We start from the raw sequence: 15,242 nt of genomic DNA, 5'->3' as shown, positions 1-15,242 counted from the left end.
CAGAGGATCCTGCTACTAGAAATAATACTGATTTTTTTCCTTTCCCATTTGCATCCCTTGATTTCTCTTGTCTAATGACTTTAAAATTTCCAGAGCTCTGAATACTAATGATACTATTACTGAATAGTAATGATGATCAAGGCATCTTTGTTTCGTTCTGGATCTTAGTGGAAATGCTTCTAACTTTTCCTCATTTCATATGATGCTGTCCATCAGTTTGTCGTATAGTTCTTGATTTTGTTAAAGAATGTACATTCTTTACTCAGTTTGCTGAAGGCTTTCATCATGAATAGATGTATTTTCTCAAATGTTTTTTCTGATCTATTGAGATAATTGTGGTATTTATTCTTCAGAGTGGTAATGTGATGAATCACATTTATTGATTTGTGTATGTTGAACCATCTTAGCATACAGGGATAAATCCCACTTGGTCCAAATGAATGATTCTGATGTGTAGTTGGATTGATTGGCTAGTGTTTTGGTGAGAATTTTTGAAAATATGTTCATCAGTGATATTAATCTATAGTTCTCTATGTTGTATCTTCTGTTTTTGAAATTAAGATTATACAAGCCTCTTAGAATAAGTTTGGAGGTTTGCCTCTCAGTTGCTTTGAACAATTTGGGGAAAATTGGGAGTATTTCTTAAAAAGTTCAATCAGTAGGATTCAACAGTGAACCCTGGGCTTTTCTGTGTTTGGATTGTCTTCAATACCGTTCAATTTCCATCATAGTTTCTGGTCTATTTATGTTTTCTGTGTTCTCACGACTCAAGTTAGGTATATTATATGTGTCCAAAAATCTAACCATTCCTTCTAGATTTTCAAATTGGTTGACATATTGCTGATGACATTTTATTTCTGTTGTATCCATTGAAACAGCTCTCCTTTTTCATTCATGATCCACTTAATTTGATCTCCTTCCCCTACTTTGATTAATTAAGCCAATAATGTTTCAGTTTTCCTTGTTTATTTGAAAAAATAGTTCTTCATTTTACTGATCTTATGCATCTTTTCAGTTTTCCTGTAATTTTTAGTATTTCTTTTCTCCTACCAACTATGATTTGTTCTTGTGTTTCCATATTCTTGAGATGCATTATTACATAATTTATTAGATACATTTCCAATGTCTTGATGTAGGCACCATTTACAAAAACTTTCCTCTGGACACTGCATTTGCTGTTTCCCCTAAGTTTTGATAGGTTGAGTTGTCATTCTCATTCACTTACAGGAACTTTCATTTTCCCTTTTCATTCCTTCTATGACTCACTCACTGTTCACTCAGGAATTTATTCAATCTTTATGTCTTTACAAATTTTCTCAAGTTTCTTGTGTTGTTGATTTCCAGCTTCATTTCATTATCATTAGAAAAGAGACATAAGTCTTGTTTTATGGCCTAACACATGGTCTATTCTAGAGAGTGTTGTGTGCACTGGTAGAAAATAATGTATACTCTGCAAATGTGTGATGAAATGTCCTGGAGATTTCAATTAGTTCCATTTGATCAGTAGTATAGGTTAGCATTGTTGTTTCTTTTTTGATTTTTTTGTCTAATTAACTGTGCATTGGTGAAAGTTGGATGTTCAAGGCTCCTGTTATTATTGTCTTGAGGCTTATGCCCACCCTTAAATGCATTAACATTTGTGTTAAATAGCCAGATGCCCTTGTGTTGGGGTCATATACATTCACTATAGCCACATCTTCCTTTCAAATTATTCCTTAATCATGACATAATCCTTTTTTTGTCTAATATTTTTCATCTAAAATCTATTTGATGCTAGGATGGGTATTCCTGCAGGTTTTTGTTTTCTGTTAGCAGGCAGACTCTTTTTCCATCCTTATACTTACAGTTTATGTCTTTTTGTGAGATCTGTTGCTGGTAGGTATCAAAAGATGGTTCTTAGTTTTGAATCCAATCAGCCAGTATGTATCTTTTGATTAGAGAATTTAGGCCATTTATATTCAATGCTGTTATTGATCAATAATGACTGAATACTGCCATTTCCCCATTTCTCGTATTGTTCTGGATTTCCTTTGTACTTTTATTAGATTTTCTTCATTCACATTCTTTCGTGATTCTGTTTTTGTGTTTAGTACATTCTTAAATATAATTTTTAAGACTAGATGGATTCTTTCCATGTGTTTTGCAAGGTCTTTATTTCACCTTCATTTCTAAATGAGAGCTTTGCTGAGTACAATGTTCTAGGTTGATAGTTTCTGTTTCTGCACATGAGTTGTGTCCCTCCATTCTCTCCCAGCATGTTGAATTTCTGATGATACATCAACTTCAGTCTAACAGGAGAGCTTTTGAATAAAACCTATTATGTCTGTCATTCACATTTTTTATGATCTTTCTTTTATATTTTACTTCTCAAAATTCAACTATAAAAATTAGTAAAGCTATTTCTGGTCATATCTGTTAGTAGTTCTATGTGTTGCTTATACTTGGATGTCCATATTTTTATCCAAAGTAGACAGATTTTCAGCTATTATTTCAGACTGGGTCTTATAATCTATCTTTCACTGTCTTTAGCAATATCTGATATACTCATGTTTGGTCATGTGATAGTTCCCATCAATTTCAGGCACTATTTTCGATTTTTCTAACTTTTTCAGTTTTTTCTTCTATTTCCAAAGGTCTGTCACTTTTAACATTTATTTTATTTATTTGAAAGTCATAGTTACACAGAGAGGAAGAAGTAGAGAAAGTGATCTTCAGTCCACTGGTTACACCTTAATGACCATAATGACCAAAACTGCTGACTGTGCTACACCATTTTATAGATCTACAAGTTTTCCCACATCCTCAGCAACTCTTGTTATTGTTTACAATTTTTATTATATTCATTCTCATGATTCTGAAGTGGTATTTCAATGTGATTTTAATTCCAATTTTCATAATGGCATTGAGCATCTTTTCATTTCTACGTTTGGTTTGATGATATAGCAAGTGTATGATCTGCATATTTTTCTGTTGTTACCATAGCAAATTGCCACATTCTTAGAGGCTTACATCAGATATGTTATCCTACAGTCTGTACATCAAAAATCTGGTATGGTCTAACCAGGTTAAAATCAAGAGGTTGAGGTACTATATTTGTTTTTTGAAGACACTAAGGGAGAATTTTTTTCTTATTCAGTTGCTAGAAGTTTAAATCCATGCAACCCTAGTATGTACTCCTAAGTCCCAGGTCTCAATTTGTTTTTTGTTTTGTTTGCTTGCTTGTTTTTTCAGCTATAAATAGCTGCCATTTTTTTAAAGATTTATTTTATTGGAAAGTCAGATATACAGAGAGGAGGAGAAACAGAGGAAGATCTTCTATCCACTGATTCACTCCCCAAGTGGCCGCAATGGCCAGAGCTATTCAAATCCAAAGCCAGGAGCCCGCTGTGGGTCTCCCACATAGGTGCAGGGTCCCAAGGCTTTGGGCTGTTCCCAACTGCTTTCCCAGGCTACATGCAAGAAGCTGCCAGGACTAGAACCAGTGCCCATATGAGATCCCGGCGCTTTCAAGGCAAGGACTTTAGCCACTAGGTTGCCACACCAGGCCCAGTGAATGCCATTTTTAAGAAACTTCCCATTCCTTGCATCTTAGCCTCATTTCTCCACCCTCAAAGCCAGCAGTAGTGGACTGAGTCCTTCATATTGTGTCTTTCTGACAGATTCTCCTATTTTCCCCTTTTGAATTTAAAAGCTTAGGGAATGAAGACTGCTGTAAACTTATGAAAATCTTTATAAAAAGCAGCAGCACCTGAGCTAATCTGAAGTCAGGAGCAAGGAGCTTGTTCCAGGTGTCCCACGAGAGTGAAGGGTCCTAATGCTTTGGGCCATCCTCTACTGCTTCCCCAGGCCACAAGCAGGGAGCTGGATGGGAAGTGGGGTAGAGGAGCCTGAAACAGATGCACACTTCAGTCTATTTTAGATTCAAAAGTTCTGTGATCTCTTGTATACAAGCATAGTACAATGAACCCCACCCACAACTACCAGCTATCAGTTCTTCATAACTAGAACCATAACATTTAGAGTTCATTTCTTTCATTTATTGGAGAATAGACAACACAGTGGTAAGAAATCCCAGCTTTTACAATGAAGTCTTGGAAAATAACAGAGGAGAGGTAAAGTTCCTGAAGGACTGAGGAGGAGCAAGTGTGCAGGACAAGGTTGATTAAAAGGACCTAAAATCTGCCAAGATCAGCAAAATTATACTTCAACACAACAAATGGCTAAATACTAAAATGAAATAGACACGAGACAGCTGAATGGTACCTTATAGCCATTTTAAGGTATAGAGCAGCTGATCCTGTATATAAACTAAAATTGAAATGTCAATGAGCTAATCAGAGGTTGTGGTTAAGAACTTGCTTTTTTTTTTTTTTTTAACATACTGGTTACTCAAAACCATGTCAATTCCATAATATTGCAAATTGCTATTGATGTTATATTGGGACTCTTAATTGACTGGGATGATATTCTACTAGCTGTAACTTCAGACCAGAAATGGTCTCCCCAAGAAACTGTTCAACCTATCTGGACAATAAGTAGCTGGACTCTATGCTTGGTATACGTTTGCAAGGAAAGAATCTTGATTGAATTTGAACTGTAATACTGCATCAAGGTGGAGGAATCCACCAGGGGGGAGGGGGAGAGGGAGGGGTGGGGGGATTCCCAGAGCCTATGAAACTGTAACATAATGCAAAATAATTAATTTTAAAAAAGCCACAAAGTAGCTGAAAAAAAAAGGACACTACCAACTCAGTGAGCAACATGGGGAAGTGCAGAAAACCTGGCAGGAAAGACAGCAGGACAATAAGGAGTTTAAAGGCATTTGGAAGCACACGTAAGAAATACGAATATTATCTGTAACAAAGCAATTCCTGTTGAAATTTCCGGGTTACAGGACCCTACAAAGTTTTGAACTAGCAAGGAATAATAACTGCACACATCAGTAGTCTCCATGACAACTAGTGTCAAATGTTGAAGGTGCTGTTGCTTTTTATAAAGATTTTCAGAAGTTTACAGCAGTCTTCATTCCTTACGCTTTGCTTAACTTGTGAATCTTACATTCTTTAAATGGGAATTCTCATTTTAGGGAAAGTCTATGATAACAATATAACTGAGGACAGCATTTCTGAAGTTTTCTTTGACATACTCCACATTATAAGATTCTACCTTTTGGTTATGTTTGGGATTAAATAAAACTTGCTTAGTTTTAGAAATGAAGGTTTCACGTTTCCAACACCATTGAGGTATACTTATCATCGTTATCTAATGCTAAGTATCAGCATTGTTATATTGTCAGTATTACTGCTGCTGAAGTATTTGCATTGATGGCCTGTCTTCTTCACCTTCCCTCTTGAAATCTGAGTCTTCTCTGGACCTCCCAGCTTTTTTGTTGAACAGTAGTTAGCTGGGTCACTACAGAGTCAGTTGTGTAATAACTTCTCTGCTTCTTTTTGAAGTCTCCAGTGAGACAGCCCACAGTCTGGCTTTCAAGCTTTATGCATCTGTCCAGGTATTGATACCATTTTAGAATAAAATCACTTTAATTCTTCTAATTAAAACAGAGTTCTTCAAAACAGAAGTGCTTTAGTTCTTTCTTGCAATGTGTCCCCTCCCTTTTATACTTCCCTTTCTTTTCCTTTAAGCTGTACCTTTCTGTTTTCTGGTTTTTATCAAAGTCACAGCACTCATTCTCAATACATATTTTCACTGTGTAATAAACAGACAAGGCATAAAACTTTATTTATTCACACCCAATTTGTTCTAATACATTGTCCTAACATGCTATCAGTTATTCCTACCAGAAGCTATGAAAGTAAAAACTAAAACATGAATAGATGAAATAAATTGCCTAACGTCACTTAGCTCATAAGTAGTAGAGTCTAGACACCTGATATAGAAGGTGCTGTTTCTTATGCCAATGCTCAATGTGGGCATCATTAGTTCATTGTGCATGTTTCCTGCTCAATCTTGATAAATGTAACGCAATTCAGTATCTAAACAATACTCCAGGAAAGCTCCACCAATCACTAGATTTGGTTTCAAAATCCCAAACTTATTTCCCTATTGGTAATTGCCTTTTATCTCAAACCCATTGATACATCCTTCTTAGAATTCTTGATAATCTATAAACCTGCCACTTGCAATCCTCCAAGGTCTTACAAGGGCACACATATGGCACAGAAGTTAGACTGCCCACCTCCCATACCCAACTGCTCCATTTTGGGTTCTAACTGCTCTTCCAATTCTGCCTTCCTGCATTAGGTAATAGCTGAAGTACTTGGATCCCAGCTGCTCACATGTCTTCCTGATCTAGTTCCAGGTTACTGGCTTCGACTAGCTCAGCCATAGATTGACCAGCATTTGGGAATTGAGCCAACAGATAGAACATACATATATGTGTATGCCTTTGAAATTTTTTTTTAAATCTCTTCTCCTAAGGACTAAATGTACATTTGTACTTCCTAGCCTAACCTACTTCTAGTAAATAGGGAGAATCTGAAGTCTTTGCAGTACAGTTTAGTTTTGATGGCTAAGAGTAGAAGAAAATCACTGTCAAACCGACCTTGACTCATTAATGTCAGAAGAATTAGAAGAGGACTTATTTCATTCCTTTAGTCAATAAGTCAACAAATGTTCTTTAAGCCTGGATTAATTAGCACCTGCTACTTGCTGTAACAAATGTATAAATATATGGTGCCTAAAATATGATAGTTTATTTCTTGTTCACACATAACGTAAAATAAGAATAACAAGGCAATTTTCTTAGCTTGTGCCAAGAAGTGACATGTTTCACTTCTGTTTGTAGTCAGTGTACTAGAACTCAGTTCTATACCTGATTACAGACACATAAGTAATTATGGGAAGCTTGGGAATGATCTAGATAAATTTCCAGGAAAAAAACAAAAAAGGAAATGGCTGTATTAGTAACTACTCAGTGTCTGCTGAGGCTATTAACATGGACACATTGGGTCATTTCAGTTTCCATTGGCAGGGACCTAGTGTTAAACCTTGGGAAAAACCTACAGTGCTCACTGCTCTTAGCTCCACTCAGAAAGCAAATGACATATCTCCCTTGGCTTCCCTCTCAAACACCTATATACCAAGCCAAAACTATTCCAAGCAGATTTTTCAGATTGTTCAGATGTTTTCCCATTGTAATCTTACAAAGTCACATGTGAGAACAAGAGAACTGAAACAGAGTCCATCTACACACGGAAATGTGTTCCAAGGATGACTCCTCGCCTTTCTTCCTGAAAGTACTTGGCCTACGGGATCAGGTCAGGCCTCCTTTGATGAGCACCTTTAATAGCATCACAGAGTCATCTCCATCTTTCCCAGTGGTCTTGGCATCCTTGGTTGCTGCCATGCAAGCATTAGCATGCTTCATTTTTACCCTTTTTTCAGGGGCTGCCATGTGGACGTGTAAGGCTTTGTCTCCCTCGTGTCTGTAATTTCAATGAGAGCCATGATGCAGGGCCTCAGGGAGATAATGCCATCTGAAGGACCCAAACAGAATGTTTCTGTTTCTGAGTTTGAGTCTTTCAGAGGGACCTGCCTTTATTTTCATGGCCTCATTGTGAAATTTATGCTGGTAAAAAGAACTTGACATAATTACCCTCTGTGTACAGCTGTCATTCAATTATAGCTGAAATAAATTTACAGATGAAATGCAAGAATGATCTGTAAACCCTCTAAATTTCCATTCATTAAATATCATTTCCTCCATGGGTTGAGCCTATTTTCTGAAACTGAATGGCTGCTCCCAACATACACAGCACCAGCTGCCAAGGAGCTCCTCATGCTGCAGATGGCTCTGTGCTAATGACTTGGCGCTCTCAGCACTGTGTTCTACTTTTCCCTATACAGGCAGCCCACGTGGCATATTGTGCCATGATCTTCTTTTTTTTTTTAACATCATTGTAGCACAAATATAATTTATCATTTCAGTCCTTCTTTGTATGCCTGTTCTTAAGCTCTAGAAGTGAAATAGGACCTGTTACTACTAATGCAACTATAATTACACACATGTAGACACTGATACCACATGGCAGTCCCCCCAAAGCTATTATACAGTCTAGATGATGATTTGGGTGACCTGAAACAGACTGAGATGATCAGTAAAATAAGAGGTGCAACTTAAAAATTTCGAATAGCAAACAGTGCCTTAAAGGAAGTCTCTGGCCAGGAAGCAAAAATACAAATAAAATGAAAAATAAAAATATAAGAGAAGCTAAAAGGAAACAATGCATTAAATATTAAACCTGGCTGTTTATCAGAATCACCTAGAAACTTGTTAAAAATAAAGATGACACCTTTTACCCACATACACTATTGGACGCCTGAAATCACACTCAGTAGTCTTATAATTGGACTCAAAAATAAGACATAAGCATTTTGCTAACAAGCATCATAGCATCAATTAAGTAAGATACATTGTTTTCAGTATTAATTTCTTTCCCCATTAATATGTGGATAATTTGGTGCTTTCTCTTAATGAAACATGAAGGTAGTTAGAATCTAAAAGTAGTAGCTTGTGCTATCAACACCTCTGCTGACAGGAGAAAGGGCCATTACTTTTTAGCAAAAGCGCAATATAATTAATTAAAGCCTGGATTTAATTCCATGGCATTTGAATTTTATAGCTATACACTTGCAGCTATAAAAACCACCTTTATTATTAAAATTCCTGTAGGAAAAATAACTTGGTAGCTGTGAGTCTAACTTGGTAACTGTGAATCTAACACTCTCTGGTCCCTAACCTCGTTTTCCCCATTGGTACAGTTGTTTTTATAACACAGTGATGCAGTTCTTGTATAAGAGCAAGATAGCTTATGTTTTAACAAGTCTCTGGGGACTCTAAGGCAGCCAGACTTCAGACAAAGACTTGGCACCCCTGTACCAAGCACTGGACTTAAGGTCAAAGATCTGTGGTTGAGTTCAGCACTATTACTTGCTAGCTCGGTGTCCTTGGTCAAGCCATGGATCCTTTTGAGCCTACATTCTTTGCCATATAAAGTGTAGTACTGTTTCACCTGCTACCTCTCATGGTTGTTATAGAAATGAAAAGGCAGAGACCAGTTGTAGTATAGTGAACTAAGTCACTGTCTGCAATGCCAGCAACTTCTATGGGTGTTGGTTCAAATCTCGGCTGCTCTACTTCCAATTCCACTCCTGCTAATATACCTAGGAAAGCAACAGAAGATAACCCCAGTGCTTGGACCTTTGTGCCCACGTACCAGGGCCAGATGAAGCCTGGCTTGGCCTCAACCAGTTGGTGGTATTGTGACCAACTGGGGAGTAAACCTGCAGAAGGAAGATACCTTTCTTTTTCTCACCCTCCCTTTCTCCCTCTCTCCCTCAAAATTTGCCTGGCAAATAAATTCTTTTTAAAAAATAAAAAATAAGCACAGCATACAATATACACTCATATTTTCACTTAAAAGGTATTTGTTTGGGGCATGGTATATCCCAGGACTAGGCAGTGGAGGAAAAGAAGGGAATGTCTTCCCTGCTGCTCTGGAGATGACATGATGATGTATAGTGCTGGGGCATATAAAGAACTCACAAATTTATGCTATACATTCTGAGCGTCCATGCTTATGAGAATGTTAAACTAGCGTTGAGATATGTAGTGCCAGCAGGGGAGTAGAGGGTAGCTGTAAGGTTAACAAAGGCCTCACAATGTGTTTTGTAAAAAGGTTAACCAAGTGGAATTCTGTGCATGGGGGATGCTAAGAACAGGAAACAGAATGAAGATACTGCCCTGTTGGAGGAAAGGATAAAGGGCAATGTGTCAACACAGTGATCGCTGGGAAGAGGGTATTGCAGTGTGCAAGAACAGGCAAAACAATGCACTTTAAAGTGCAGGGGATGGTTGTTGGAATGTAGAGCTTGAAATTGTATTTCAGTTGTATCTAAAATGCACCAAAAGTTTTAGTGAAGAAAATATCTGTGATCTTATTAATGTTTAAGAAAGATCACTCTGGTTTTTATAAGAAAAGATTGAAGCAAGAGAAACAAGGAGACCAGTTAGGTTATACAGTGGACCAAACAGGGATGATGATGGTAACTTCATGAGAACTGAGATGCTGGCTAGATTTAAGGTAGATCTGTAGTCGGAACTGAATAGCTTCTTAAAGGTACAGGAGGTAAGGTGAATATACCAGTTTTAAAACGGCACCATTCCAGCTGCTGCCTCCTGTAATTGCTCTGTGTTTGTAATGTCCATAAATCATTATAGTACTAAACCACTCATCTTCACACCAAGTAAAACACAACTTCAAGTGTATGGAATATAAGTTAAATAAGGGGGAAGGCCCTAAGCAGTCAAAATAAATTTGAAAACCTATGCACATACTCAAATATGAGATCCTGACAATCTTGTGAACATTCTACCATCAAACACAGTTTAAGAAGCATAACTACTATCCCAAGACGGATAAAGTGGGGAAAAAAAAAAAGGCAGCATCTAACATCAAGTGGTGTGCCCCAGAAAACTAGAATAAAAGCTACTCAAGTAAGGAAGAAAACAAAAAGTATTAGAAAAAAAGATGGATGACTCAAAAATAGTCATCTTCTTAGTCATTTTCATAGTTAATAAAGGCAGAAATGAATGAATTCCATTAAAATCTTTGTCTATAAAATAGAACAAAATTAAATTCATTTGACTTACAAAAGATTGGGGTTCAGGTATATGAAAATGATCTCATTCGAACTCTTATTTCCCCAAGGTTTTCAATAAATGAAACTTTTTATTGTGTTTTGTGTCATGCACAAGAAATACTGATAAAGGCCTATTACAGTATGACATACACTGAATTTCTACTTCCAGGAAGGTGGTGTAGATGCTACAGTTAAACTTCCATGCTAAATAGAACTGAAACTTTTGCTCACTGTATATAAAACAGAAGCTGAAAACAATAGAAGACTGGTTAAAATTTTTGGAAACTGAAGAACAACACAGTTGTGAATGTGTTGGCTTTTCTTTAAGAAAAAAATTTTTTTTTTTTTTTGGAAGGTCAGATTTACAGAGACGAAGAAAGATCTGTCTGCTGGTTCATTCCCCAAGTGGCCACAATGGCTGGAGCTAAGGTGTGCTGGGCCAGGAGAAACTTCTAGATTTCCCAAACTAGTGCAGGGTCCCAAGGCTTTGGACCATCCTTGACTGCTTTTCCAGGCCACAAAACACAGGGAGTTGGATGGAAAGTAGAGCAGCTGAGACATGAACCGGGGTCCATATGGGATCCTGATGCATGTAAGGCGAAGACTTTACCCTCTAGGCTATCACACCAGGCCTGGATTTTCCTTCTTTTTGACTAATAAATTCCAAACTTGTAGCTGAAAAGTGCAGCTACCAGGAAATACCAATTAGTACCAAAGAGAAAAACAGAAAGTTCCAACTAAAAGCTTCGTGAAAAAGAACATGAAAACAGCAGGATAGGAGTACAAGAACCTGTTAGAAATACTATTCTGTGGCCAAAATCCACCTGTACCAGAAAAGGTTGAGTAACAAGCTTACACTTGCCCTTGGCTAGACGGAAGCAAGGTGCTCCAAACCCCACCAGGGCATAGGTCCAGAGAAAAGGATCACCAGAGAGTAATGTAGAGGCCGTAGGAGGATCCTGGAGTTCCCTTCCACCGGCAGTATCCTCCTGCTAACCAGTGAAGGGGAGAAAGGCTGCTGGAGAATCAAGAATAATACCACCTTCTGGTGGTAAAGAGACAGCTTCTGCAGTGTTGGAGATCTTGTGGAAAGCCAGAGTTCCCAACCCTGTCCAGCTTTCAATCCCAAGAAAGGAAGCCAGGCAGGGAACCTGAACTTGTATTGACACTGGTGATTAACAAAGGTGGCATCTCCCTGTTCCTGTGGAGTGGCCAAAGAAAGCCATATAAAACAACAGATACATATATAAGACCCTGGGTCTTATGATTGAAAATTTCCAGGTTTCCATTTAAAGTCACTCATCACCCAAAACTCTTTTACCGCTCTAAGAGTGCTTGGAAGTTTTATCTAAAGGAAATAAGAAGCAAATAGATTAAAAAGCAGTAAATGCAACTTGTCCCTATTCTCAGGTGAAATGCTTGTCTACATAAAAAGTTTCAAGAAATATTAACAGTCCCTGTATCTAATATGTATGTTTAGCAAAAGTCACAAGTCCTCCCTCCCTCCATCCTTCTTTTCCTTCCTTCCCTTTCTTTCCTTACTTCTATTCTTTGCCTTCCTTTTTTGCCTAAAAACAAATTAATTTTCTTTTAAATCTTAAAAATATATTATACAAAGTGTAAGTGCACAGACATCAAAATATTACATGGTTTCCCACAAAGATGTACAATTTTATGTCAAAAAATTAATAGTCATTTGTTAATTTGGTTAGTTAAAATGCATAAATGTTAACTAAAATGCATAAATATTCCAACATATATACCATGCTCATGCTGTATCTTCAGACTCTTCAACCTTTATTCTTTTTCTGACAATAGCAAGAGGCTGTGAGGGTGGTTTATATCAAACAGCTATAATTCCTTTAGGTGAAAACATTTTTTTAGTGGAAAAAGGTCAGCGCTGCTCATGGCTGGTTGTTCAGGCAGTGTGTCGGGGGAATGGCCAACATCTGTGGATGCTGTCCAGTAACATCTTGCACTCTTCTTCGTCCTCAGGAAAGCCACTCGTGAAGGCATCACGTATGACTGTGGTCAACACCGAGAAGCCTGCAGTCACAGTTGATGTAGGAAGCACCATCAAAACAGTGCCAGGAGTGAATGTGACAATTAACTGCCAAGTTGCAGGTGAGAAATTCAATCATGTACTTATTCATTCAAGTATTAATGGAGGATGCACAGTCTTAGGTTGAGGGGTACACAGATAAATTAGACATAAGTTCTAATCTCATAAATTCTGTGCTAGTAAAAAAGTTGGACTACAGAACTCAGTTACCCTTAAAGTGAAAAGTGTGCTATGAAAATGAGATGATTTATTCTCACTAAGATAAATGAGATAAAAGGAGTGTTGGGTTTTTAAATTATTTTTAATTGACAAGTCGTAACTATCCATTTGTGGAGTAAAATGTGATGCTCTTACATATGTAAGCAAGACGAAGTGCTTGCTTCAAGTAAATCAGCCTAACCATCGTTTTACTTATCATTCAAGGTGAATTTTTGTCATTTTATGTTGGCCTACTATACTGACAGAATGTGAATATCAGAGAATAGCTTTGAAGGCAAAACAAAAACAGGAAAAAAATCACAGCAGTAATAAGAATTTGATGCTCTGAAGGGAACCCTGTGAGCTTCGTCTGGGCGGAGCACCAAGTGCAGAAATGATGTAGGTTGTGACAGGACCATAATAGACCTTGAATGCTTGCCAAGGAGTTCAGTCAAAGGCAGTTGGAGAGTAAGCTTAACTATGGAGTTACACTTCCAGAACAGGAAGCCTGTGGGGAAAGAGGGCAAAGGATTGAAAAGGGGGAGTACTGGGATAAACAGGCTAAGAAACCACTGTACTAATTTAAGAGTGAAGTATTGAGTACCTGAACTCAGAGCAGTGCAGTAGATGGGCAAGGATTAGGAGATGAGTGTGAAAAGAGGCAGAAGTAAATAAAGGAAGAACCAATTCTCACTCAAGTCCAAAATGGATAGAAGTCTTTACAAAAGATAGCCAGTGCCACTTGCCGTAGCAACATAGACTATCTGGTAGGCTTCACAAATTCAAGGGCCAGCAGAGGCCATGCAGTTACAGGGAAGTTAGGGAAGTTAGGACACAGGAAACGGACAATGTAAGCTGTCAGCATTGGATATCTTGAAGAATCCTGTGCAAAATACATTTTATGAAAATACTATGTGTGGATCTCATAATTTTCGCACCAAAATAAGTCCTTTTAATTTGTTTTTCCCATGAACACTCTAAAGTGCCCTCATCTACTCTTTATAAAGACATTTTCATTTACATTCAATTAAACAAAAATACCAACACTGAGCAAATGAAGACCAGCTACTGTTTCTTCTGCCTATGGACCATTCATTTGTGTTGTGCATCCTGAGAGTTTCACTCAAATGAGAAAACGAATGACTCTTGTGGCAGTGGACAGCCAGTCTGCTGTTATTCTTATCAGACATAGATACACCCTGCTGTGTCATGTTCACAGCTAATCCCAGGTTCTCTATATCCCACCTGCAGAGTAGACAGGTAGTGACCCGCACCCCACCCCAAAGGTATTTTCATCTTAGATCTCATTTATATAATCTGAAAATCCATTTTTAGAGTAATTAGGGAAAGGTGTTGGGGCATGTGATTCCAAAAGCAATCAGGTCCATTCCTCTCTGAAATGCTGTGATGCCTCTGAGCTATCTAAAATGCAATGCTGTATTCATAGCTTCCCTTCCTATTCATTAGGCCTCATTCATGAAACCTTCTAGAACTAAGATTCATCAGGCTCTATACTCCTAGACAGTAAAGCAAAATGATTGAATAAGCAGCACTTGTTGCATGTACTAAGAGAATTCATGGAGCCTAAAGGGCCCTTCTGCAGAGCAGTTGCCTCCAACACTCCTGATTTCTGTGAATACACCCCTAGGGATGATACACCACTGGAGATCAGACTGACTGTGTTACGTCTCTTTCTGACATTTGGTGTGGGTAGGAATAAAAACAAAATGGCAGAAAACAAGGCAGTCGAGGCATTTGAAGGAGATGAAGGGAACCAGAATCCATGCTGGAAAGTATTTACAATAAGAAGTCAAAAACATTGCCTTGAGTATTGGCCCACTTCCCCATGCTGCTTGCAGCTCTGTCTTCCGGCTTCATCCAGAGTCTCTTGTAACCACATGGTGAGATCCAGGTTGCTACACCAAGTCCGTCTGTGGCTATGACATTATTGTCTTTAGCTTTTACTGCAAGAACTCCTTTTCTACTAATCTGGTAATACCAATAAGTCTTGGTGTTTCTGTCATTATACCTTTTTGTTGAATAAAATGTATTCAAAGTTGGTAAAATAGAGTGATTTGGGTTTGGTTTGGTGTTTTTTGGGTTTTTTGTTTGGTTGGGTTTTTTTTTGTTGTTGTTGTTGGTTGACTTTGATTTTTACTTTAGAGCCTGTTTTTGATTACATGGTGAAATTTCCTGGACAGTAGATTGTCCTTAAGCTCAGTCTAATGGCACTAATGCTAAATGGCAGAAGGAGCCACTTTGACCTCATGGCTATAATCTGCTCTTAGGGTTTTCATTCTGTTCTTAATGGTCTTCATTC

General features: G+C 37.8%; 1 protein-coding gene across 1 annotated transcript in view; it reads left to right on the top strand.

Annotated features, from left to right (window-relative positions):
• ADAMTSL1 (ADAMTS like 1) overlaps positions 1 to 15,242 on the top strand; it is a 410,929-nt gene that overhangs the window by 318,760 nt on the left and 76,927 nt on the right. Inside the window, exon 21 of the mRNA XM_004581085.3 lies at positions 12,658 to 12,786. Within this exon, the coding sequence (XP_004581142.2) occupies positions 12,658 to 12,786 (129 nt within the window). The remainder of the gene's footprint in view (positions 1 to 12,657; positions 12,787 to 15,242) is intronic.

This window comes from Ochotona princeps, chromosome 14 (genome assembly GCF_030435755.1).
Source record: "Ochotona princeps isolate mOchPri1 chromosome 14, mOchPri1.hap1, whole genome shotgun sequence".
NCBI lineage: Eukaryota > Metazoa > Chordata > Mammalia > Lagomorpha > Ochotonidae > Ochotona > Ochotona princeps.
The sequence above is the reverse complement of the archived record's forward strand: the minus strand, read 5'-3'. Positions and strand labels throughout refer to the sequence as shown.